Source organism: Amblyomma maculatum, chromosome 2 (assembly GCF_055883805.1).
Source record: "Amblyomma maculatum isolate TAMU_Amacu chromosome 2, ASM5588380v1, whole genome shotgun sequence".
Lineage (NCBI taxonomy): Eukaryota > Metazoa > Arthropoda > Arachnida > Ixodida > Ixodidae > Amblyomma > Amblyomma maculatum.
Genome location: NC_139345.1, coordinates 115570941 through 115591607, shown reverse-complemented (window position 1 = coordinate 115591607; position 20667 = coordinate 115570941). Strand labels below are relative to the sequence as shown.

Below are 20667 nucleotides of genomic sequence, written 5' to 3'. Positions count from 1 at the left end.
AATTATAACGAGTACACAAACACGCAAGATAGAGGAAAAAGAGAAGAGGTAGACAGAAGAGGACGAAGAGATAAAGGATTAAAGGCTTTCGCCATTAAGCTCTTAGGCGAAGCTGAGTGCAATCCTGTAATTTTTTTGTTGCTTGTCATGTTGTTTGGGTATTGTTTTTCATGCCCAGCGTTCTAGGCTGTCTAGGTTTTTAAAGAGCCTTACTATTGAGCCAGAGTAGAGCACTTGGCAGCATCTTGGACCCCAAGAGAAACAATGTTGGACTCCAAGAGAGAGAGAGCGCTGTCCGGACGAACACCAGCTGATAGAGCGCCTGTTAATGATGTGCCCTGATTCTAAAGCGCGCCTATGTCATGCAGGTTTAGAAAGGAACCTTCGAAATCACGTTGCATATTTGCCACAGCCTTCTTCAAAGCACACGCCAACTGTGAACGAATGGCTGCATACATGAGTATACGGTGAAACGAAAAACAAAAATTAGGGGCACAGTTAAGTTCTGCCCTTAAGGATATAATGCGATAGCGCTTCAACACACGGACGATGCTTTAACCTTTTTGATTTCTGATTTTATGGGTATTTTATTGTTTTGATTTCTTTTATTTTACATATTCTTATACACCGATGCTTAGCATCAGCAAACATTGGCTCTCAATTGTGAGCAGTTTGACACCTCTGAGCGCATTTTTTATTTTTTCTTCAATTATTTCAGCTAATTGATCAGTTACACACCCTAAATCTTAATTAGCATCATCAAGCATCGGCTTTTCATTCTGAATATTTTGGCACCTTTCAATCCCCTTTTTGCCATTTATTTTTTCAATTATTTTAGTTCACAATTGATGAATTACACACTAAATTTTCCTAATTAGCATTATTAAACATCGGTTTTTTGATTCTGACCGTTTTTACACCTTTAAAAGCACCCTTATACAATTTTTCATTTTTTTCAATTCTTACAATTGATAAATCGGGTAATTACAGACTATAAATTTTCTTTATTTACACTATAAAGCGTTGGCCTTTCATTCTGGGCATTTTGACACCTTTGAACCACCTTTTTCTATTTTTCACTTTTTAATTCATCAATCAATCAATCAATCAGTTATAATGATTTCATTAATTAACTCGTCATCACCTATCACATATCAATCATCATCAATCACTGGAACGGCATATTGCTGATACAATTTTTTTTTACGCAGCCCACGACTATTTCCGACACATGGTGCCGACAGATACTACTACGATACCAATGGCTTTTCGGTTGAACGAGCTCTATAAGCTATCGCTTAAAATTTGAAGAGGTTCAACTATTCTTGAAGAAAATTTCACGAGCGTCAGCCATGCGTCGTCCGCAGCCGCTGCAGTCGCTGCTACTGCTAAGTTCTTGGCTCGCTTCCACGCTTGGTTAGGCTCTTGGCAACGGGCTAGTCCGGCTTCTCTTTGTCCACGGTCTCGGCAGCCTGTGTGGCACGGCTGAGGTCTCTCTTGTCTTTAGCGAGACGGCGCATGTGTTTGGAGTTTTACCTATGGTAAATGAACGAGCAGAGCAGATGAAACTTTAAGACGATTATTAAATGCAGTGCACAGCTCGAGATTGTTTTTCAGTTTGAACTTGATGAGGACGACGATGTTTACGGCACAGCGCGAGAGTGTGCTGCGGTTGTACAGGAGGCACAGTGTCCTGGAAGGTATTAAGCCTACCGAACCGGGTTGACAGATAGCACACGTCAGCTAAATCACACGTTTGCAACATGTTCAACGTAGCGCCGCCTCTAAGCTCGTCTTCCTCATCCCTTGGCGGCCGAACCTCGGATGTATCTCGCCCAGGTAAACAGCCATTTCACTATTTATGGCATCACGTCCCGTGCCCAGGAGTTTCATGACGTCTGGAACACCAGTTTACTGAAAGACTCGGTGCGAGTGGGACGAGGGCATTGGCGGATTTATGTGCGTAGTGACAGAGAGAGAGAAAGTGGGCTGGAAGGGGGGGCATGGTATTATGGCTATCTAGCCAGAGCAGGACTCCCACAGCGTGAGGCGAGAGCTCAACGAGGCTGTTCCTCTGTGTCGGCGGCCCCTGGTGCCATCCCTGCTGCGTGAAACTGGCGATGCTGCAACAAAGCAACCAGCGTAAATGAACAGTTCGCAATGGTCATAGATTGATGCCTACGAGTTAAATGTGATCATTTTTTCCTCATACGCGCAATTGCTGGCAGCAAGACGACAGCGACGAGAAGCTGCTTCGTTTCGTAACTACCATGTTATTGTGACCGGAAGTCGATATTGCTCTGCAGAGTCGAACTTCAAGTGCAACATATTCTATAAGAGGGGTTGCTTGTTCATTAAAATTACAAAATTTAGCCTAATGCTAATAATAAATCTTTACCTCACTGATAAACCAAGCAGTTTATTTATTTATTCTTTTTCTTTTTTTGGTACAGAGCGTGTGAATCAGTTTGGCCTCCCACTTACTATAGTGAGACACAACTCCAGGGCAAAGCGCCAGATGCCCTGTCAAAGGATGCCCTTCAGCCTACATTTTAAGCAGAATTGCATCCTTAAAGATGCATTTCCGTGTCTATAACGCACACCTTCTAGAAAGCTACAGAAAAAAAAAAAGGTGCATCAGTACTTCGGAGCACCCGTTCTGAAGAGGTGAGTTATAGACATGGAAAGGGTGCGATTTAGTTAACAGTGATACGGCGCCGACCGATTTTCATTACATCGCGGTCAATTCACCTGTCGCACCTGTGTGATGTCCGGCTAGCAGGTCGAAGAGCATTAGCCACGAGGTCCAATGCGCTGGTCTAAGCCGTTGGCTGAAGAAGGCTTCCATTGAGGAGCATCTTCCTCCTCGTTCTTGAATTGCATCCGAATATAGCTACACTGCAGTCACTCGTGGCCGCTTTTGGGCCTCGCCTTTCACCATTTCTTATTCACCGTGTGTGAAATTTGTTTTCATACTCATGCTAAGGACTCAACGACTGTTGATCCCTTCATGTTTCCCGTTACTCATGCCTCAACAAATAGCTAAGACCCATATCTCCCAAATCTCGAAAGTTGTGCATCGAGTCCTCTTCGCCAATGTGGAGACTCTTCTGTAATCAAACATGTCAAATCGATCATTCTAGCTTACTATTAATAATACTTATTCTGCATTATAGGGAAAATAGCCATCTTGAGCACGCAGGGCACAGTCTCTGAAGCGCCTTCTTTCTTCAAAGCTTCGAAGCTTTGAAGAAACTGGAAGTATTAGGTCGCTGCGCACCGCTGTTCTCTATTCGGCATAACGCAAAAGCTATATCTAATTTGAATGTATCGCCATCCACTATCTCCATCCACTCCCGAGAAACTATTGAAAGATGGATGCGTCCAATGCAGCTGCCACCACTTCCCCTTTTTTCCTGCCATCTATCATTTGCCTCTTATCATTTATCTCTTATTGTTTGCCTCTTTCTCTCGTTTCTAGTCAGTTGCGGTCATTCAAGTCGTCGTTTGGCACATTGTCCTTTTATTAGTCATGATAAGTCATGCCTAGTCATTACCACTCATAGGCAAGCATTTTTACTCATTTCCAATTAGTTGCGGTCATTACAAGTCGTCGTTTGACATATTGATCATTTTGTGGTCATTAGCCGTCATAATGAGTCATGCCTAGTCGTTGTAGTCATTACCACTCATTGCTAAGCATTTTACTCATTTCCAATCAGTTGTTGTCATTAAGTGTCACAGTTTGACATATTGGCCATTATAGGTCATTATTAATCGTCATTATTGGTCATTAGCACTAGTCGTTCACCTACTCTATCGATGTTTATCTATAACTTTTATTCATTACCTATCAACATCAATTGCTTTCATTCTCTCAACGAAAAGCAACGGGAGTTTCCGTTGCTTTTTGTTGAGGAAACTTGATATGTTTTTTTTTTTCCTTTTTGCTGCAGTAATTTTTATGACTCCGAGCAGAAATAATGTCTTTTGCACGAGCAAATCCAAACTTAGGGCGGGGCTCCTACATTCATCTTAGTTTCTCCCATGTATCTGGAAGTTGATAAAATTGCAGGTTCTCTTATATAAGGGAACTCACGAAACGCGCTCCTAATGCCTCCGTAACTTATACTTGCACTATAGTTTGGGGGGTGCACATTAAAAGACAGCGGCCAGCTTACATCGCAGCTCTCCAGAGCGAGCATCGTCGTCTTCGTGTGCCTGACGAGTTTTTGTTTTTATGCAGGAACGTTTCTTGGGTTTGTGCGCAAGATTTTCACGCTGAATTGTATGCCTCCACTTTATGGACATTACTTTGCATCCGTACTTCCCAGAAGAAATTTTGCATAGGCATGTACTTAGATAGCAATTCCAGTTAAAGCACATCTAAACAAAAATACATTACTGTACAGTAGTTAAAGCACATATGAACAAAAATACTCTACACTTACAGGAGGCGCGATCGGCTGCGGCGATAGTTAGTGTTCTAGAAGCAAAGCCTTCTAGAACACTGTAACATAGTGCTCTCGTGCCTGGGCACAACGATGAAAACGGTTGCACAGCTCGAGGGTTCAAGGTCAAAATTGTACCATTCATTGACCTTGAAGTTTGTGCATGTGAGGAGTAAAGGTAATGCTTTAAAGACAATGTTTTGCTTCTGTGGTTCACGTCCGCTCCCATTCGGTGCCGGTATTCACGTATCACGTTGTTTTAAAAATACATATCGCCTTTGAAATTATGCATAATAGTTTTGCAATCTGTTCTAGGGTGTACTCGGCTTTTCGTCACGAAGGGACAATATCATAGGTGCACTGCGATATTAGAAAAAAATGCTTTTAAAGCGTCTGTCTATATATGTTACTACGGGGTGTCATCCCACTTTGGGCGCAGAAGTAGCTACTGGTCGAAAATTTAAGAGAAACCACCAAGGTGGAGTAATTTGTAATAAGGGAGTAATTACTCATTGTCATCCACCCAAGCGCAGGCGTGCAGCTACAAATGAAAGCTGTACAGCTTTCTCAAAAACTTCGTAATTAAAGAAAAATTCGTCTTGATCCGGGATACGAACCCGGGAACAGCGCCTTTCCGGGGCAGTCGCTCTACCAACTGACTCGACTGCCCCGGAAAGGCGCTGTTCCGGGTTCGTATCCCGGATCAAGACGAATTTTTCTTTAACTACAAATTAAGTAATGCCCAAAACCGAGACAAAACACAAGAAAGGCAGACGCAGGACAAGTGCAGGATTAGCGCTTGTCCTGCGTCTGTCTTTCTTGTGTTTGGTCTCGGTTTTGCGCTGTTACTTTATCCCTCAAATTAGTATGCACCACCTAGCCCTAATGAACGTTTTTTTATACAATCTTTTAACTACGAAGTTTCTGAGAATCTGGATGATGCCAATGAGTAATTACTCCCTTATTAGAAATAGCGACTGGTGGCGCACACGTCGCTCCAGAGTTAACATGTTCACGGAGCCTATAGTGCGCGGTTGAACTTGTTATTTGATCCCGCGCACTGCAAGAGGAATCAAGAATAGGACATGTAGATATAGAAGAACCGCGAATCGGCACTAAAAGAAAAATAAACTAATAGAACCTAAATTTTAACACCTTCAAATAGTGCGCCTAAATTTAATAAGCATCACCACAGGGCTTCTACAGCGCGGCTGAAGTCAAGAGAGCAGAGGGCAACGGCTTGGACGGCAAGGTGCAAATGAATTTCCTGTATTTTTTTTTTTTTTTGCAGTGGTATATCTGGCTCACATTTAGCATGAATGGCGTCGTTTGCGTAACATATCATGTGACCACCTCATGTTCCCGTCTCGCCACTTTACCATAACGTATCAACAGCAAGTGGCCATCCAAGCGCGCCACGCACCAAAAGCCCGAACTTCTTCGCTGACCACACGCATTAATGAAAACGTGAAATCGCAAAAAAAAAAAAAAAAAACATTATAATAAATGAGAAGGAGGAGGACTCCTACAATATATATAATGGAGTTTCGATGCATTCAAGTTCGTTGAATGGCGAAGAGGGAACTGCGACAGACGCAAATGCGCATTCAGAAGAGAAATGGGCAACCACATCATCACCAGCGCAACCTATCTACATAGCAGCGTTGCTGATTGAGCAGGGACTACATTCCGTTTGCATCTGTGCACACTGCAAAATGCGTTTCGAGTGAAGTCCTGATCATGCGAAGAAAACGCCTTAAGAAACGATCGCTGTTACATTAAAGCTGCAACCGAAACCGAAACTAACAAGTTTCGGTTCTTGTTCTGCCATGATGTCGGTTTAGTTCCAATCCAATCCATTGCACGTTCCATTCGGCTCGCTCGGTGGGCGGTGTCCACGTGTGTTGCGAACTCGCGTGGTACCTCCTGCCTGTTGGCGTCCGGCTTGCTGCTGCTCGGGGCAGCGGCGTCAGCTGCTGGGCGGCCGACTCCTCCCATGTAAACCGGAGGATCGGCAAGCAGGAAGCTGCAACGGCGGCTTGCCTCTCGCCGTCGCTTTCGCTGCTGCGCTCTCCCCGCGGCAGCAGAGCCGAGCCGGACGACCTTCGGGAACTCCCGCCCGACCGTGCCGCCGTTGCTGGGGGACACGAGATACCATTCGGCCACTCTGGTTTCACCGATCGCGATAACGGGGTAGGTGTGAGGAGGAGAGTGAATCCACCGAAAACGAATCTCGTCTACGGCGAGCGCATTCAGAGCCTCGTAGGCTATTGTGCCGACCGGCTGCTTTCCACGCAGTAGCGGAGGAGACGCGGACGACCGTCAGCAACATGGCTTCTCGACAGGCGATCGACACGAACGTCATGACATTGACGCGGTTCGTCTTGGCCGAGCAGCGAAAGGTGCCCGGGGCCACGGGAGACCTGACGCAGCTCCTTACCGCCATCCAGACTGCCATCAAAGCCGTCGCAGCGTCCGTGCGACGAGCTGGCATCGCCAACCTGTGAGTGGCATCTTGGTGCCCCTTCTCCGAGGTCCATTTGCGATGAAGCCAGAATGCGAAATGCTTGATGTGTTTACTGACGCCCATGCAAGACGCGAAAAGGCCTGCACGTTTGCTGCACTTACATTACGTTACAAGCAGTAGAGCCGTTACTATCGGCTATGCCAAGCAGTCGCCAACTGATTTCAAATGTTCCGCTTCCGTGCGCAGCGTATTTTCCTATTATGTAAGCGCGGCGCAAACAAGCAGTGCTTGAGTGTTAGCCAGCGAAGTATGGGAATAAATAAATAGCTGTTCACTGCTAAAACAGCGCTGAAGTTTTCAAGGAAACAGTTGCATGCTTATACTGTCCGGGTGTCTGCTTTACTTGCACCGTTACAGGGGGTTATCCTAAGGACTATCCGCAATTCACCTGAGCGGGAGATAAACATGGGCGGAGGCAATCGCACTATCTCCAGCCGGCACTGTCTGCCTGACAGGCAAGACGGTGACGTTTGATAAGCTAGTGCCGCACTTGAAAGGACGTCCAAGGAGAATGACTTCGAAATTGTCGGACGCCGAGGACATAAGTAACATGTTTCAGTAAAGTAACGCAGTATTTAGCACTAGTTTGCTAACTGCAACGCAATTTTAGTAAACGTAGCTGTAACTTCATACCTGATTAACTTGATTCCGGAACTTTTTGGAGCGTCAGAGTGGACTCGAGTTCAGTTTTCTTTTGTTACGTTTTGTGTATGAACATTTATTATTCTATTTCTGTTTATTTCTATATTAGGCAACCTTGAGAAGTGTATTTGATTACTGCATTTGTGATGCATTCGTTGGCTTCATAACGATTTACACACGAGTAATCGCCGACTGCATCAAATTACTTAGCACACAGTGGTTAAATTCTACTAGTAACCGTGATCATAAAAAGAAGCCTGTCAGGCTTCTTCTGGGACATGATAGGTTTAGGTTACTCGAGCAGCAAGTGTTGTCTGGGTATACCACAGTGAGTACAAAGACGAACAGCTCAGCGACACCGTTGCTTGGTTTAATATACTCCTAAAATAGAAACGTTTGTGAGCACAAGCAGTTCCAGTATGGGGTCAGCCCTATAACTGGGCGATGGAGTAAGGGGATGTGATGCCCTTCTGCAAAAATGTTGTGGGAGGTGCTGGCTGTTCCACAGCCCTTGCTTGGCTCACGTACACCCGGCCAATGCAACCGTCGACTGCCCGTCGCTGCTGCGCCGTAAAACGTATGAGATGACAAGACAAGCGAGGGAAAGGGCGTGCCCATAATTTCCGTTGCTGCATGGATCGTCGTCTGCTAGGCTGTTCTGACAGTGCGAAGCATCCCCCGCCACAATCAGCTGCCATGTATTGGCGCCCAAGAAGCTGCCACAACTTTTTATCCGTTGCATACAATGCTGATAATATCTGTAACGACGAACACGTATTCGCAATAAACAACTTAGCATGCACAATAACTATTTCCAATTGTTACTTACGGAACAAATAATTGTCTAGAGCGTTAAATATCAGCACATTAATTTAAAAAGAAACCTCCTCAAAACAGTACCCCAAAATGGAACCGGGGACAAGTGTATACATAAATATATATAGTACTTGGAATGTTTGCACCAATCAAAGCTACAAGCACATCGAATATAGAACAACCGCTCTCAACTGGCACATGAAATTTGATTATTCGAGGGGTTGCTTCTGACGGATCAGAGCAGCCAAGCATACGACGCATATCTCGAGCAGCATTATTCCGCCCCGTGCTCGTTTCCTTTCCCGATTTCCGCTTGTTTCAGCCCGACGCTGCTGCACCGGACAGTCGACGATCGCGCGGTGCTGTTAAAGAATTGTCTCGAGTGTACGCCTGAGAGAACTTTAGTGGAAGCTCGTTGTTTCGCCGTGCATGAATTAAAAACGCCGAAATGAACAGCTAAGTAGTTGCACTACTGAATGCGCGTGCAAGAAAAAAAAAAGTGAATCCGGAATTCATGTTTGGAAAAAGCTTAAGCAGAAACGAATGAAAAGTGAAGTTATTTTTCAATTGAAAACAGTGACTTAATATTGTCCTATAGTGCTCGCATCTCTGCCAGATAAGTACGAGGCCGCGAAGGCGCCTGTAAGAGCTGCTCAAGGCTCCCCTTCTGGAGAGCGCCGTGTAATCCTCCAACCACTCGTAGGGAGGTAAACAAGCTCACTTAGCGGACCACGCTGGCTGAAAGCCAATACGCGCTCTGAATTTTTCTTCGCTCTACTTTTCCTTTCTAGCGTGCTGCTTGCCAGTTCAGATTATCCCGTAATGTGACGTGTGGAAGCTTCACAACAGCGGTTTCCGACAATTTAATTCTGTTCTCGACACTTGCGGCCAGACTGCAGTACCAATTGCTCAACTGCTCGCTTATGTAAAAAAGTTGCAGCGTCATCACCTATACACTGTAACCAAAATCGACACCCTTAAAGTTGCATTACCTATACACTGTAACCAGAATCGGCACCCTTAAAGTTGCATTTCCATGTCTAAACTCACACCCGAGGTCCAGAAAGGGTGCATTGAGGCTTTATACACCCTTTTTAATGGGGGCAGCAAGCAGCATTGCACCAATTAAAGGGGCCCAGCAACACCTGAATACGTGCACCCTTTCTGGAAGGTTTACAGCGTAACCTGTGCGCAACTATTCGAAACAATGGAGGACATGAAGTACATTTTAAGTTTGCCATTTTCCAGTTCGCTAGCTGAATAGACTGGCAATAGGGGAAGCGGGTGCAGGATTTTCAGGTGCGGATTGGCTACTTTATATGGGCAACTTTGGAGTAGAAGGGGAGGTCCTATTTGCATCACGCATTTCTTGATCTTTACTGGCGGATTAAAAAGGGCGCTTAGCGCAGTTTAGCAAGCATTTCCGTTTCCTCTCGGGGGTAGGTGATCGCTGTTGCTATATCTGCCGATTGGATTTGGAAAGAAGCAAGGAGGGCTGAATTTTTATCTGGACTCCGCGTTTAACGGGATATGACGCGACAGTGTTGATGGCAAGTTCAAGTATCAAGTGTTAATGATCGCTCTCTTCTTCACTGATCCCTTAATTTGTGCCTTTATTATTTGATGCATACTTATTAGCATACAATCGTATACGCTACCACATTACGGGAAAGACCGCCCCTCATGAATATGAAGCTCTAGGGTCTGGGAGAGTTCGACTCGCACTTCACCCCCATATATCTCAAAGCTGCTTCCAGAGTTGAAAGCTTTTACCAACTCAGCTATGTCATCTGATCTCGTCACGTCACACAACCTGACGACCAACCAACCAATGCTATGCCATGTCACTATACCACCTGTCGGAGCCAATCCTGCGATTTTTCCGCTAACAACGCCAATATGGGATTCCGTTGAGAACGGGCCGTTTAGCGCTGTCGCTTTACAAATGATAACTCCGCGGTGTTACTCCCATGCATTGCGTATCTGAACAAACGTTTCACGGTTCAACATGAGGCAGAATATGCAAGCGCTTACAGTGTGTATTATTACAGCATTGTAAAAAGAGTTGGATGAAAGAGTGAGAGGCGGATGATCCTACCTCCTTACCTGATTTGCCACCACGATGCAACAACACTTTGCTGCATATATATAGTTCTATAGCGCTGCATGGCCCACCAGTGTGTCGTAATGGATCGAAAGTTGATCTGCTTATAGTTTTGTTAATGGCAACAGGCACTTAATGTAACAAGTACTTAATGGCTAAAATCACATTGTTAGACATCTCTATATGCGCCTCTCCCGCTGCTCGCTTCTAATAAAAGAACAGCCTCTCCCCGTCAAGGATATGGACAAATTCATCATTCCCACCTGGTCACAAGAGTACTATAGCCAAGCCAGGAAGAAGTCTTCCGGTATCCTTTTGTGATGTGCTGCTGCAGTATAATGCAAAGACGCTTTTAAAAATGAGGGATCCGTATGGCAGAGCCTTAGCGCCTATAGACGCCTTCATTACCCGGCCTGCACAATATGCGGCTAAATCATATGCTGATGCAAATGGAAATCTGATGCAGCACCGCAGAGTAATGCTGACGTTGTAATATTTCCTTGTGTACGCTGCTGGATACATTCTTAATGCCTTCCACACTGGTGCAGCTTTACTAAAGGCTTTATTCTTTACGCATAAAAAATCTTGATTAAGGTTGAGTTTAGGGGTGAACAAAGAATTGCCTGTAATCAAGCTTATTAGCCTTCAGCTTGTTTCTCTAGGCCGAGATGCCATTTATTGCAGCGACCTTTCTGGACGAAGGACTTTCTTCGAATATTGTAGATTCAGGCGGAAGTGTAGTAACAAAAATAAAAAGGGGCGAGCGTGGAGCGAGACAGTTACCGCCGTCACTTCGGCTTCCGCTAGACGTGCACTTAGTCTGTTACCTATATTGCTTTTTTTTTTCTTTATTGCCTGTTTTGAGTTCACATCAATTCAAAAAAGATCCACAATAATGGTAAAACTCGCAACAACCAGACTTCGGCTGTCACGAAAGGTTTAAAATTTTTTGAGGACAGCCAGTTCATCGAGCACACTGATCCAGTCAGGTGGATCAGAAAGCACCCGATACGTTTCTCTAAGGAGCAGCACACTCTCGATGAAGTTCTCGCGTACAGAACGCGTGTTGACATCTGCATGTTGCACTTGCATCCTTGTTTTCCACAGGCTGTGGAGGCCCAAGACCATGACTAAATCCAAAGGAATACCCTCACTCTCGACTGGAAGGAACCGTATGCCATACGGATCTAACGGAAGGTCTTTCTTTAGTGTTCTCTGGAGAACATCCCAGTGAAAGACTGGGTCCCAGCAATCCAGAAAGACGTGCTCGATTGTCTCTGGTTTTTTGCAAAGGAGACAGTCTGTTGTCCAGGGAACGAATAAGCCTCTTTCATGTAACCAGGTTTTAACAGGTAATGTGTTGGAATGTAGCTTAAAGAAGAACGTTTTAACTGAAGGCCTAACTGGCATCTTTTTCACACGCTTTAAGACATCCTGTCCGGGGCCTCCACGGTGTGGTGCACGGTAAATCGGCAACGGTATCGTCACATCCAGAAGATCTTTGTACAGCTTCTTCTTACACACTTTGCTCTATTGAAAAACGCGCATGCAACATTCTGAAAGACAAGACAACTTCGCGCATGTACCCTTTTAAAGCGCCACTCATATTCTCACCAGAACAGACAACGTATTCTGGAAGCATTTTACACAGTCGTACTTGCATGGCCGTCCTCAAGAATTTGTCGTTTTGATCACGAAGGAAAAAAAAAAAAAAAACGCGAGACAACCTGTCGCAAAAAGAGATGCACAAGGCCCAAGCCCCCCGCCTTAACAGGAAGAAAGAGGTTGGTTCTGCTGCACTTTTCCCATGTTGATGCCCACATGAAAACGGCAAAGACACGATGAATTTTTTGAATGCTAACACGCGTCGCCGAAAGCACATTCATTACGTACCATATCTTTGCCACAAGGAAAACATTGCACACATAAGTGCGTGAGAACATTGACAACGGCTTGCCCTGCCATGAATCAGCTTTCTCTCTCGCTCTCTCTGCTTGGCCAGCCCAGAAAGGGGTGGGATCTTGGTACGATTCAAGCGGCACGCCTAAATACTGGGTCGGCAATTTTGATCATTGCAAACGAGAAAAGTATTCAGGCGTAACATCCCAGTCTCCATGCCAGAAACCGGCACCTTTTTCCCAATTTACTTCACAGCCTGTCTGTCGGCAGAATTTTTCAACAAGGGCAGTAACTTCTTGAATGCTTTCTCTGCTTGAACAGAATACAGCGATGTCATCTGCATATGCCAGCATTTTGACCTGTGCTGACTGCAGCATAAAACCAGTTATACGTTCATTGTTTATGATAGACCGGCAGAGAGGCTCGAGGTAGGCCGCAAACAGTAGGGGTGACAGGGGGCAGCCTTGCCTCACTGACGACAGCACACGAATGCTGTCAGTGAGTTCTCCATTCACAATTATCCGTGTCGTGCAGTTCGCATACACCATTCGAACACCTTCCTCAAACACTCGCCCTATGTTTGAGTGTGTCAATACTTCGAACAAGGCATCGTGCGAAACGCGATCGAATGCTTTGGCGAGATCCAGCTGTATCATTGCCACTCGAGATCCAATCGCGTCACAACACTCCAAAACAGTTCGTACCACGTGCACATTAGTTGCGATGCTTCGACCTTTAATGCCGCACGTCTGGTGTGGCCCAACCAGACTCGGTATTACACTTTGAAGCCTTTTCGCCAGCACTTTCATGTATATTTTGTAATCCACGTTGGTGAGGCTTATCGGCCGATAAGAACCCACCAACAGGCGTTTTCCTGGCTCATCATACTTCGGAATCAAAACAATGTTCGAGGTAGAAAACGACGGTGGGACCTGCTTACGTTCATATGACTCATCTAGCACTTTAAGCAAAATCTGGGCTGTGTAATCTTCAAATGCTTTGTAGAAAGCAGCGCCAAGCCCGTCAGGTCCTGGCGACTTTCCCATTGGAAGTTCGTCTATCGCACTTTCTATTTCTGTCAAACTTATGGGTTGTTCTAGACGCGTTTTAACATCCTCATCGAGCTTTGGCATTTGGCGCAAAAATTCTGCCTGAAAGCCATTTTTGACTTCGCGTTTACGGCCAAGCAATTCATTGTAGTGTTCTATAAAGGTATTTTTGATAGTAGCAGGGTCACTAGTTACAGCACCTCGGTTGTCAATTTGCCGTAATTTCCTTTTGATACGCGTGCCGTTTCTCATCTGACAGCGCTCGCTTAGTTGGCGTCTCCCCCGCCAAAAATTTTTCAGACCTTGCTCTTATCACTGCTGCCTTATACTTTTCAGTGTCAATGTTTTCAAGTTGTCGTTTCAAGGCTTTTATTTCTTGTGCATATCTTCCCGGCTGGATGCTATCCATGCTAAGCAAAAACTCGAGCTCCTCTTGCATTTCTTTCTCTTTTCTTTTTTCCTCATATCGAATTGCGCTTGCAGTTTTGATAGCTAAAAGCTTTACTCTCTGCTTTAGCTCCTCCCACTCAACTATATAGCTTTCGGCCTGCGACGAAAGTAATTTATCGAGTTTTGTCGTTGTCTCTCTTACAAAACTGTCGTCCTCTAAAAGCTTCACGTTAAATTTCCACATGTTCCAGTTAAATCGTGACCTCCGCTGTTTCCTGCCAAATGTTCCAATTACTAAGCAATGGTCACTGAAGCTTACGGGCTTAACGTCATACTCTGTGCACAATGAAGCCAGTTCAACAGAGACATAAATTCGATCTAATCTGGCGTGGCTGTCCCTGTGAAAATGCGTGTATTTAGGGTGTGCGTCGTAAGAGAACAAATAGCCAACGTCTTCGAGATTACACTCATTAATTAAAGAGTGCAGCAGCTGAGCACTCTTATCCCTCACTGGCAAATTTTTTGCGCGGTCCTGAGCGAAACAAACACAGTTGAAGTCTCCTATCAATATTACTACCTTGTCGCACCTAAGATGCATTTCGAGACTTTCGAAAAATGGTCTGCGCTCGCTCACCGCGTTCGGAGCATAAACACAGACAACACGATAACTATAATTCAAAAACGAAAAGTCAACAACAAGAAGGCGACCGCATTGGGAAGCCACAACGGAAGCAACGTTGATGCCTAAACTTTTACGAATAAATAAAACGCAGCCACCCGACGCGCCGGCGGAATGGCAGACGCATACGTCATACAAAGAAGAAAAGGACGACGCCATACGATCAGTTAGCTCTTCGCTTTCAATCTTAGGTTCTTGGATAGCGATTAGGTCAAGGTCTATAGCAGAAGCGTTTCCCCCCCCCCCCCCCCCCCCCCCCTCCTCATACTCGGTTTCAGCGCGTGGCTGCATGTCTGTCAACGCAAACTAGTTTCGCCGAAGGTCGGCTGGACATTGCTTTTATTGTTCACGAGTAAATTTCACGGGCCGCATTGCAGGCCTGGTTACACTGGGTACGATATTTGTTCGCTTGTGTTGGTGTGCTGGCCCTCTTAATTTTCCATGTCCAGTGTTTGGATGGTGCCTTGATCAGATATAGCGAAATTCGTACACAAAAGCCTCCTTTCTGAGTACCTCGGCGCGGTCTATAGGGAGCTTGCAAGAAACGCTGAGAGCGCCATTTTCCTGTACAGAGCAGCAGTCGACCGTGGAGTGGGCCGCGCAAATATTGCCAAAGCGATGGTTTAATGGGCGGTTTTGGGCTGTAACTGCCGAACGCAGACTTAAGCGCAAAAGGTGAGACAAGGCGACTGAAGGTTTTTCTAAATACCAAAGGTACGCTTGCACGAATGCGAACACAAGACCAGGAGCGATCGGAACGTCGCAGACGAGAGTGGCTTGCACGCATCAACAGACGTGGCATTCACAGCAGTCCGGACAATATACCAAGTGTGTGCACGTCATTTCGTGTCAGGATACTTAAACGATTATCCATGTGCAACAGCCAGTATGTCGCACTGGTCAATTTGTTTAATTTCTTGCTGCCACGCGTCTTGCGGCTTAAGTTTGGAGCAGCTCCGCGGTTGCTTTGTTTTTATGCGTGCACCTCGAATGTTGTACATATGAGGCACTAATTGCTGCAAGAGCTCACCATTCTAGCTTCACATACTCATTTTGCAGGTCGGCCGTCTAAACTTTTTGATGACTGCAATGCTGATTGGGCCCCTTTGTTGCACCTGGGGTGCACGCATAAAAACTAAGCAACCGCAGAGCCGCTGCCGACGTAAACCGCAGGACGCGAAGCTGCGAAAAGGTTAGCACATTGACCATTGCGACGTACGGGCTGTTATACATCAATAATCGTTTACGTACCTGACGCGAAATGACGGGCACACATTCGGTATTTGTCCGGACTGCTGTGAATGCCACTTCTGTTGATGCTGTTGATGCGTGCAAGCCACTCTCGTCTGCGACGTTCTGATCGCTGCTGGTCTTGTCGCATTCGTGCAAGCGCTCCTTCGGTATTTTGAAAAACCCGCAGTCGTCTTGTCTCACCTTTTGCGCTTTAATCTGCGTTCGGCCGTTAGAGCCCACGACCGCACAGTAAAATATTGCTTTGGCACTATTTGCGCGGCCCGCTCAACAGTAGACTGCTGCATGCACTGTACAGGAAAATTGCGGACTTCCCCAGATTACCCAGAGTGCATAGCGTTTTCAGCGTTCGTGCAAGCTCCCTATATTTGGACCCGAGTTGCATGTGCGCGTGGACTCGTTACTCGACGCTTTGTGTAGTACTTCTACCTCCATTGTTTGAAATTCTCTCTACCCGTAGGAGTGTGCCGGCCCCTATTTCACTGTCTACTCAGATTCAGTGGGCCGTCGTGTCGAATAACTGACGCGCCGTCCTTTGACACGCGATGCTCAGCTGGTCGAATCCTTTATTTGTTCAAACCGCGCGGCCTGCTTTACTTCAATGCCCTTTACAATGTCGTGTATCGTAAGTGGTCAGTGCTTTTTTTTTTTTTTTTTTTTTTTTTTTCGGCCAGCTAAAGCCTCGCATTCATGGATTGCATTTGAACCGCGATGCTGTCAAGCGTAGTAATGTCTCGTTCACATTCAGCAACTTGGCTGTTACTGGCGTCCGCACGCGAAAGGTTGCTAAAAAAAAAAAAGGAAAAAGAAAAGCTTTCAAGCCTCTACTCCCTCGCCGGGCGAATAAACGGCACAGCCGTACTGCTATCACGGTAATAGCTTTCCGTCATCCTGATAGAATGTTTTTGTCAAAGCGCCTTATCATTTACTAAACGCGAGGTCCAGTTAATTAGGACAAGTTGAAGGAAATGGTGGGAGTTTAAGCATAGCTTGAATTGAGTATACGAACGAAAACTAAACCTATTAAGTATTGTTTTGAATGGTTTAGCAAGGTTGTACACGGTTTGAGGGCGATCAATCGACGCTCACTCTTCACCTTATAAGTAGACGCGATGTCATCTCTAACGTCGCTCGGCGATTTTTTAAATATTTTTCTAACTTCGTTTTTGGGGAAAGGAAGGTGCAGTACCTGCCTCACTTGTCGGTGGACACCTACACATATTAGGTAAAAGTCATTCTGTCCCATCGAGGTGAAATCCGAAGGTGCAGCCCGAGTAGTATAGAGCTTACGATCTCAAAATGCGCAAGAAGCCTTACCTTTGAAGCGTGTTATTAAATACTATAACATAATGCAGTGTCATTTTGAAGAACAGCGCGACTTGGACAGGGACGGAAGACATACACGGACAGGCAGTACCTGTCCGTGTATGTCTTCCTTCCGTCCTTGTCCAAGTCGCACTGTTGTTCTTCAAAATGGCATACCAGCTTGCCCAAGCATCAGTTTTAATGCAGTGTCGTTCGCTAGGACAAGCGCGTCAAAGTTCCGTCACCTTTCCGCGACCGATGCAGGTACGGTATGGCAGGCAACACGAACGTCCAGGGAGAGGAACAGAAGACCCTGGACGTTCTGAGCAACGACCTCTTCATTAACGTGCTCAAGGCCTCGTACACTACCTGCCTCCTGGTCTCTGAGGAGAATGACACGGTGGTCGAAGTTGAGACCGAGAAGCAGGGCAAGTACGTCGTGTGCTTCGACCCTCTGGACGGATCCTCCAACATTGACTGCCTCGGGTCCATCGGCTCCATCTTTGCCATCTTTCGACGGGTATGCGTCCCGCGTTTTCTCTCGTACGAGTGGCCACTTTCTACGAAGTGATACACTGACGAAGTCCTCTTTTCCTTGCAGAAAAGCTCAGGACGACCAGACGCGAAAGATGCATTGCAGACTGGGCGGAACGCGGTGTGCGCGGGGTATGCTTTGTATGGTAGCGCGACAATGGTCGTTCTAAGCTTAGGCCAGGGAGTCAATGGATTCATGTTGGACCCCGTGAGTACACCGACAACTTCTTTCTTATCAGTGCTTATTGTCTGTTTCATGGCTTTTTAATATTTTGCATTAGGTTGAGAAGCTAGTGCGAAATTTAGAAGCAGTAAGCTACTACTGTCATTGTTCGTTTCTTTGTTACTGCGATGGTGGTGGTACTCCCTTATGGGGCTGGGACAGGTAGGTCACCGCCGCTTGCGGCGGAGGCTAGCCTGCCTCAGAATTTTTATCTGTTGTAGGCCGTCATTACACCCGCCACCGTTTCGGTGGTGGACGACGGCTGTTGCGGCGCGCGTATTTCTCTCCCTCTTCATTTTCTTTCTTCTCTATTTTCTCTTCTGTCTGCACGAGGCAGCGGAGGTGGCTCAGCAACAGAGCCAGTAGCAGGCCCATGGATTTTCTTTTCCGTCTTCTTACAGACACAACAACGACAACATGTATTCGTTGCCTGAGTAAGCTCTAGGCGACTCCGTAGGGCCTCGGCCTTGTGACGGCAACATTGTCAATTTGCATGACAGCGAAGTTTGTAAATTGAAGCCTTTCCTCTATCGTCACTAATGATTGTACGACTGACATCTTGTAAGCTGGCTCGAGCTCGGTGTAGTGATTTGACTAATGCCAAAGCTGTAACGATGCAGTTCGAGGTGTCGCATGTGTGGAGCATTTCGCTTTTATAACAACTCCTCGCGTTGTGTGGTTTTAAGTGAGGGCAACTCGTGTCTTAATTTCATCCTGACACTGTTCACAGGCTGTGGGAGAGTTTATACTGACTGATCCAGACATGAAGATCAAGCCTCGGGGCAAGATCTACAGCATCAACGAGGGATACTCCGCACTGTGGGATCCGGCAGTCACGGAGTACGTCCATAGCAAGAAGTTCCCGAAGGTAGGTCGTCGACGATCACATCTCCAGTCGGATATCAGATCTTGTGCCTACGTGCGTTTGACTAAGCTTTGTGTAGAATCGCCCGTTATGCAGCTCTTATGTCCAGCCGAAGAAGTTTCAGTTTATTTAGTGTACCTTAAGGGCGAAATGCATTGGAGAAGAAATGGGCTAGGCTTAAAAACGAACAAACAGCAAACAGAAACAGAGTAATGTTATTAGAACAGTTACGAGCGTTTCTAAGTTTCTATTCATTCAATGCTATAGATTAGGCAGTACCCCGCCGAGGTGTCGCAGTGGTTAGGGCGCTCTACTACTTTTCCCAAGGATGCGGGATCGAATCTTCGGCGGCCGCTTTTCGATGGAGGCGACAAGCAAAACGCCCGTGTGCTGTGCGATGTCAGTGCACGTTAAAGAACCCCAGGTAGTCGAAATTTCCGGAGTTTCACTACGGCGTCTCATAGCTTCAGTAGCTTTGGGACGTTAAACCCCAAACACCAAACCAACCAAATTAGGCAGTGTTGAGGAATTGGTAGCTTTTGGATAGTATAGTGTCATTGCGCAAAGGTGATTACACCATGCTTATGTATACAGTCGCAGCCATAGTATTACAGAGCATGCTTCAGGAATTTAACATTCATCACGCCATTCGTAGCGAAAATTGGATGCAACTTGGCGCACATACTGCCGCAGGTCCGCTCGCGCATAAACGCAGTCCTTCGTATTTCGTATACCTGCACATAACACAAAAACAGAGAGCCGAAGTGTGATCCCCTTTATTTCGTCCGCTACTGCATACGTGGTAAAAGAAAATTACCGGAAAAAAAAAATTTGTTCCGCGTGCTAAAGTACCGACTGTGTAAGCATGATATTGCCGCATTAATCTAGGGTGCCCCGATGCGCGCCCGCTCTCCGCTGCGGAGAGCGGGCGCGCATCGAGGCACCCTATCCTAATCAATCTTATGGCGCTGTCATGCGGCCGGACTGCATTACCGGACGTTTCGGCTGGCCTTAGCCATGCTTCGTCTTCCTCTCTCGAGCTCCCGGCTGCCTTGCCCGCGTCCCAGTACGCTGATTAAACCTACCTTCTGGGGAAACCTACTCTGGCTGTTTGGCGGTGACAATACAGTCTAGATGAAACGCGATACTGGGAAGTGGTATAAGTTCCCTTTGCAGATAGGACGATGGAACCTGAATGATTTAACGGCGTGAGCCCAAGGCTGGTACTCGCCTGCTTTCAGGTTATACTTACGGTCATAGTTTGAAAAGCAAATAAATGGATGAAACAGGACAAAGTGTGGTTTTTTTTTTTTATTAGTGCTCAGTGGTTCTTATTGTTCGGTGCATGTCGAAATTCGAGCTGTCTGATAGCCCGCAGCGTTGCATTAGCGCGCTAGAGTCTATGTACCACCTGGAGAATTAAAACATCGTTGGCCGTGATTGAACCGTTTATTTTTTATGATGCGCGGTATTCATGCTGCTGTTTCCACAGCCACAGTTGCCGCTCGCTTTCGGATTCCCAGGTCCATTTTCGTTTAGTATACACATCGTTGCAGACATCTGAGGCTTAGGTTGCCCTATCGGTCGTTTTCTGTCGCGGCTCTAAATTGCATTCCTTTGCCAGCGCCGAGGGTTCGTTCGCCCCATCCGTGTATGCATATCATATGCGAAACATGCAGCTGTGGGCTTCTGGCACTCGTTGTGTACTTCATCCGAGCTCGGTGCTTCTGCTTCGACAAACAAGCGAAATATACGTTTATTTTTTTTCAGACTGGGAAAGCCTATGGTGCCCGCTACATTGGTTCCATGGTTGCTGACGTCCACAGGACGCTGAAGTACGGCGGTATATTTATATACCCCGCAACCAAGGATTCTCCAAAAGGAAAGGTCAGCGACTACTTGCTGATTGCTTTTTTGCTTTCTTGCTCGCCT

The 20667-nt window shown here is 46.2% G+C and overlaps 1 protein-coding gene across 1 annotated transcript in view; it reads left to right on the top strand.

The window, feature by feature from the left end:
• Positions 1–20667, top strand: part of fbp (fructose-1,6-bisphosphatase) — a 68742-nt gene that overhangs the window by 38985 nt on the left and 9090 nt on the right. Inside the window, exons 4-8 of the mRNA XM_084592158.1 lie at positions 6649–6954; positions 17378–17633; positions 17715–17855; positions 18601–18738; positions 20506–20622. Of these exons, the coding sequence (XP_084448284.1) occupies positions 6649–6954; positions 17378–17633; positions 17715–17855; positions 18601–18738; positions 20506–20622 (958 nt within the window). The remainder of the gene's footprint in view (positions 1–6648; positions 6955–17377; positions 17634–17714; positions 17856–18600; positions 18739–20505; positions 20623–20667) is intronic.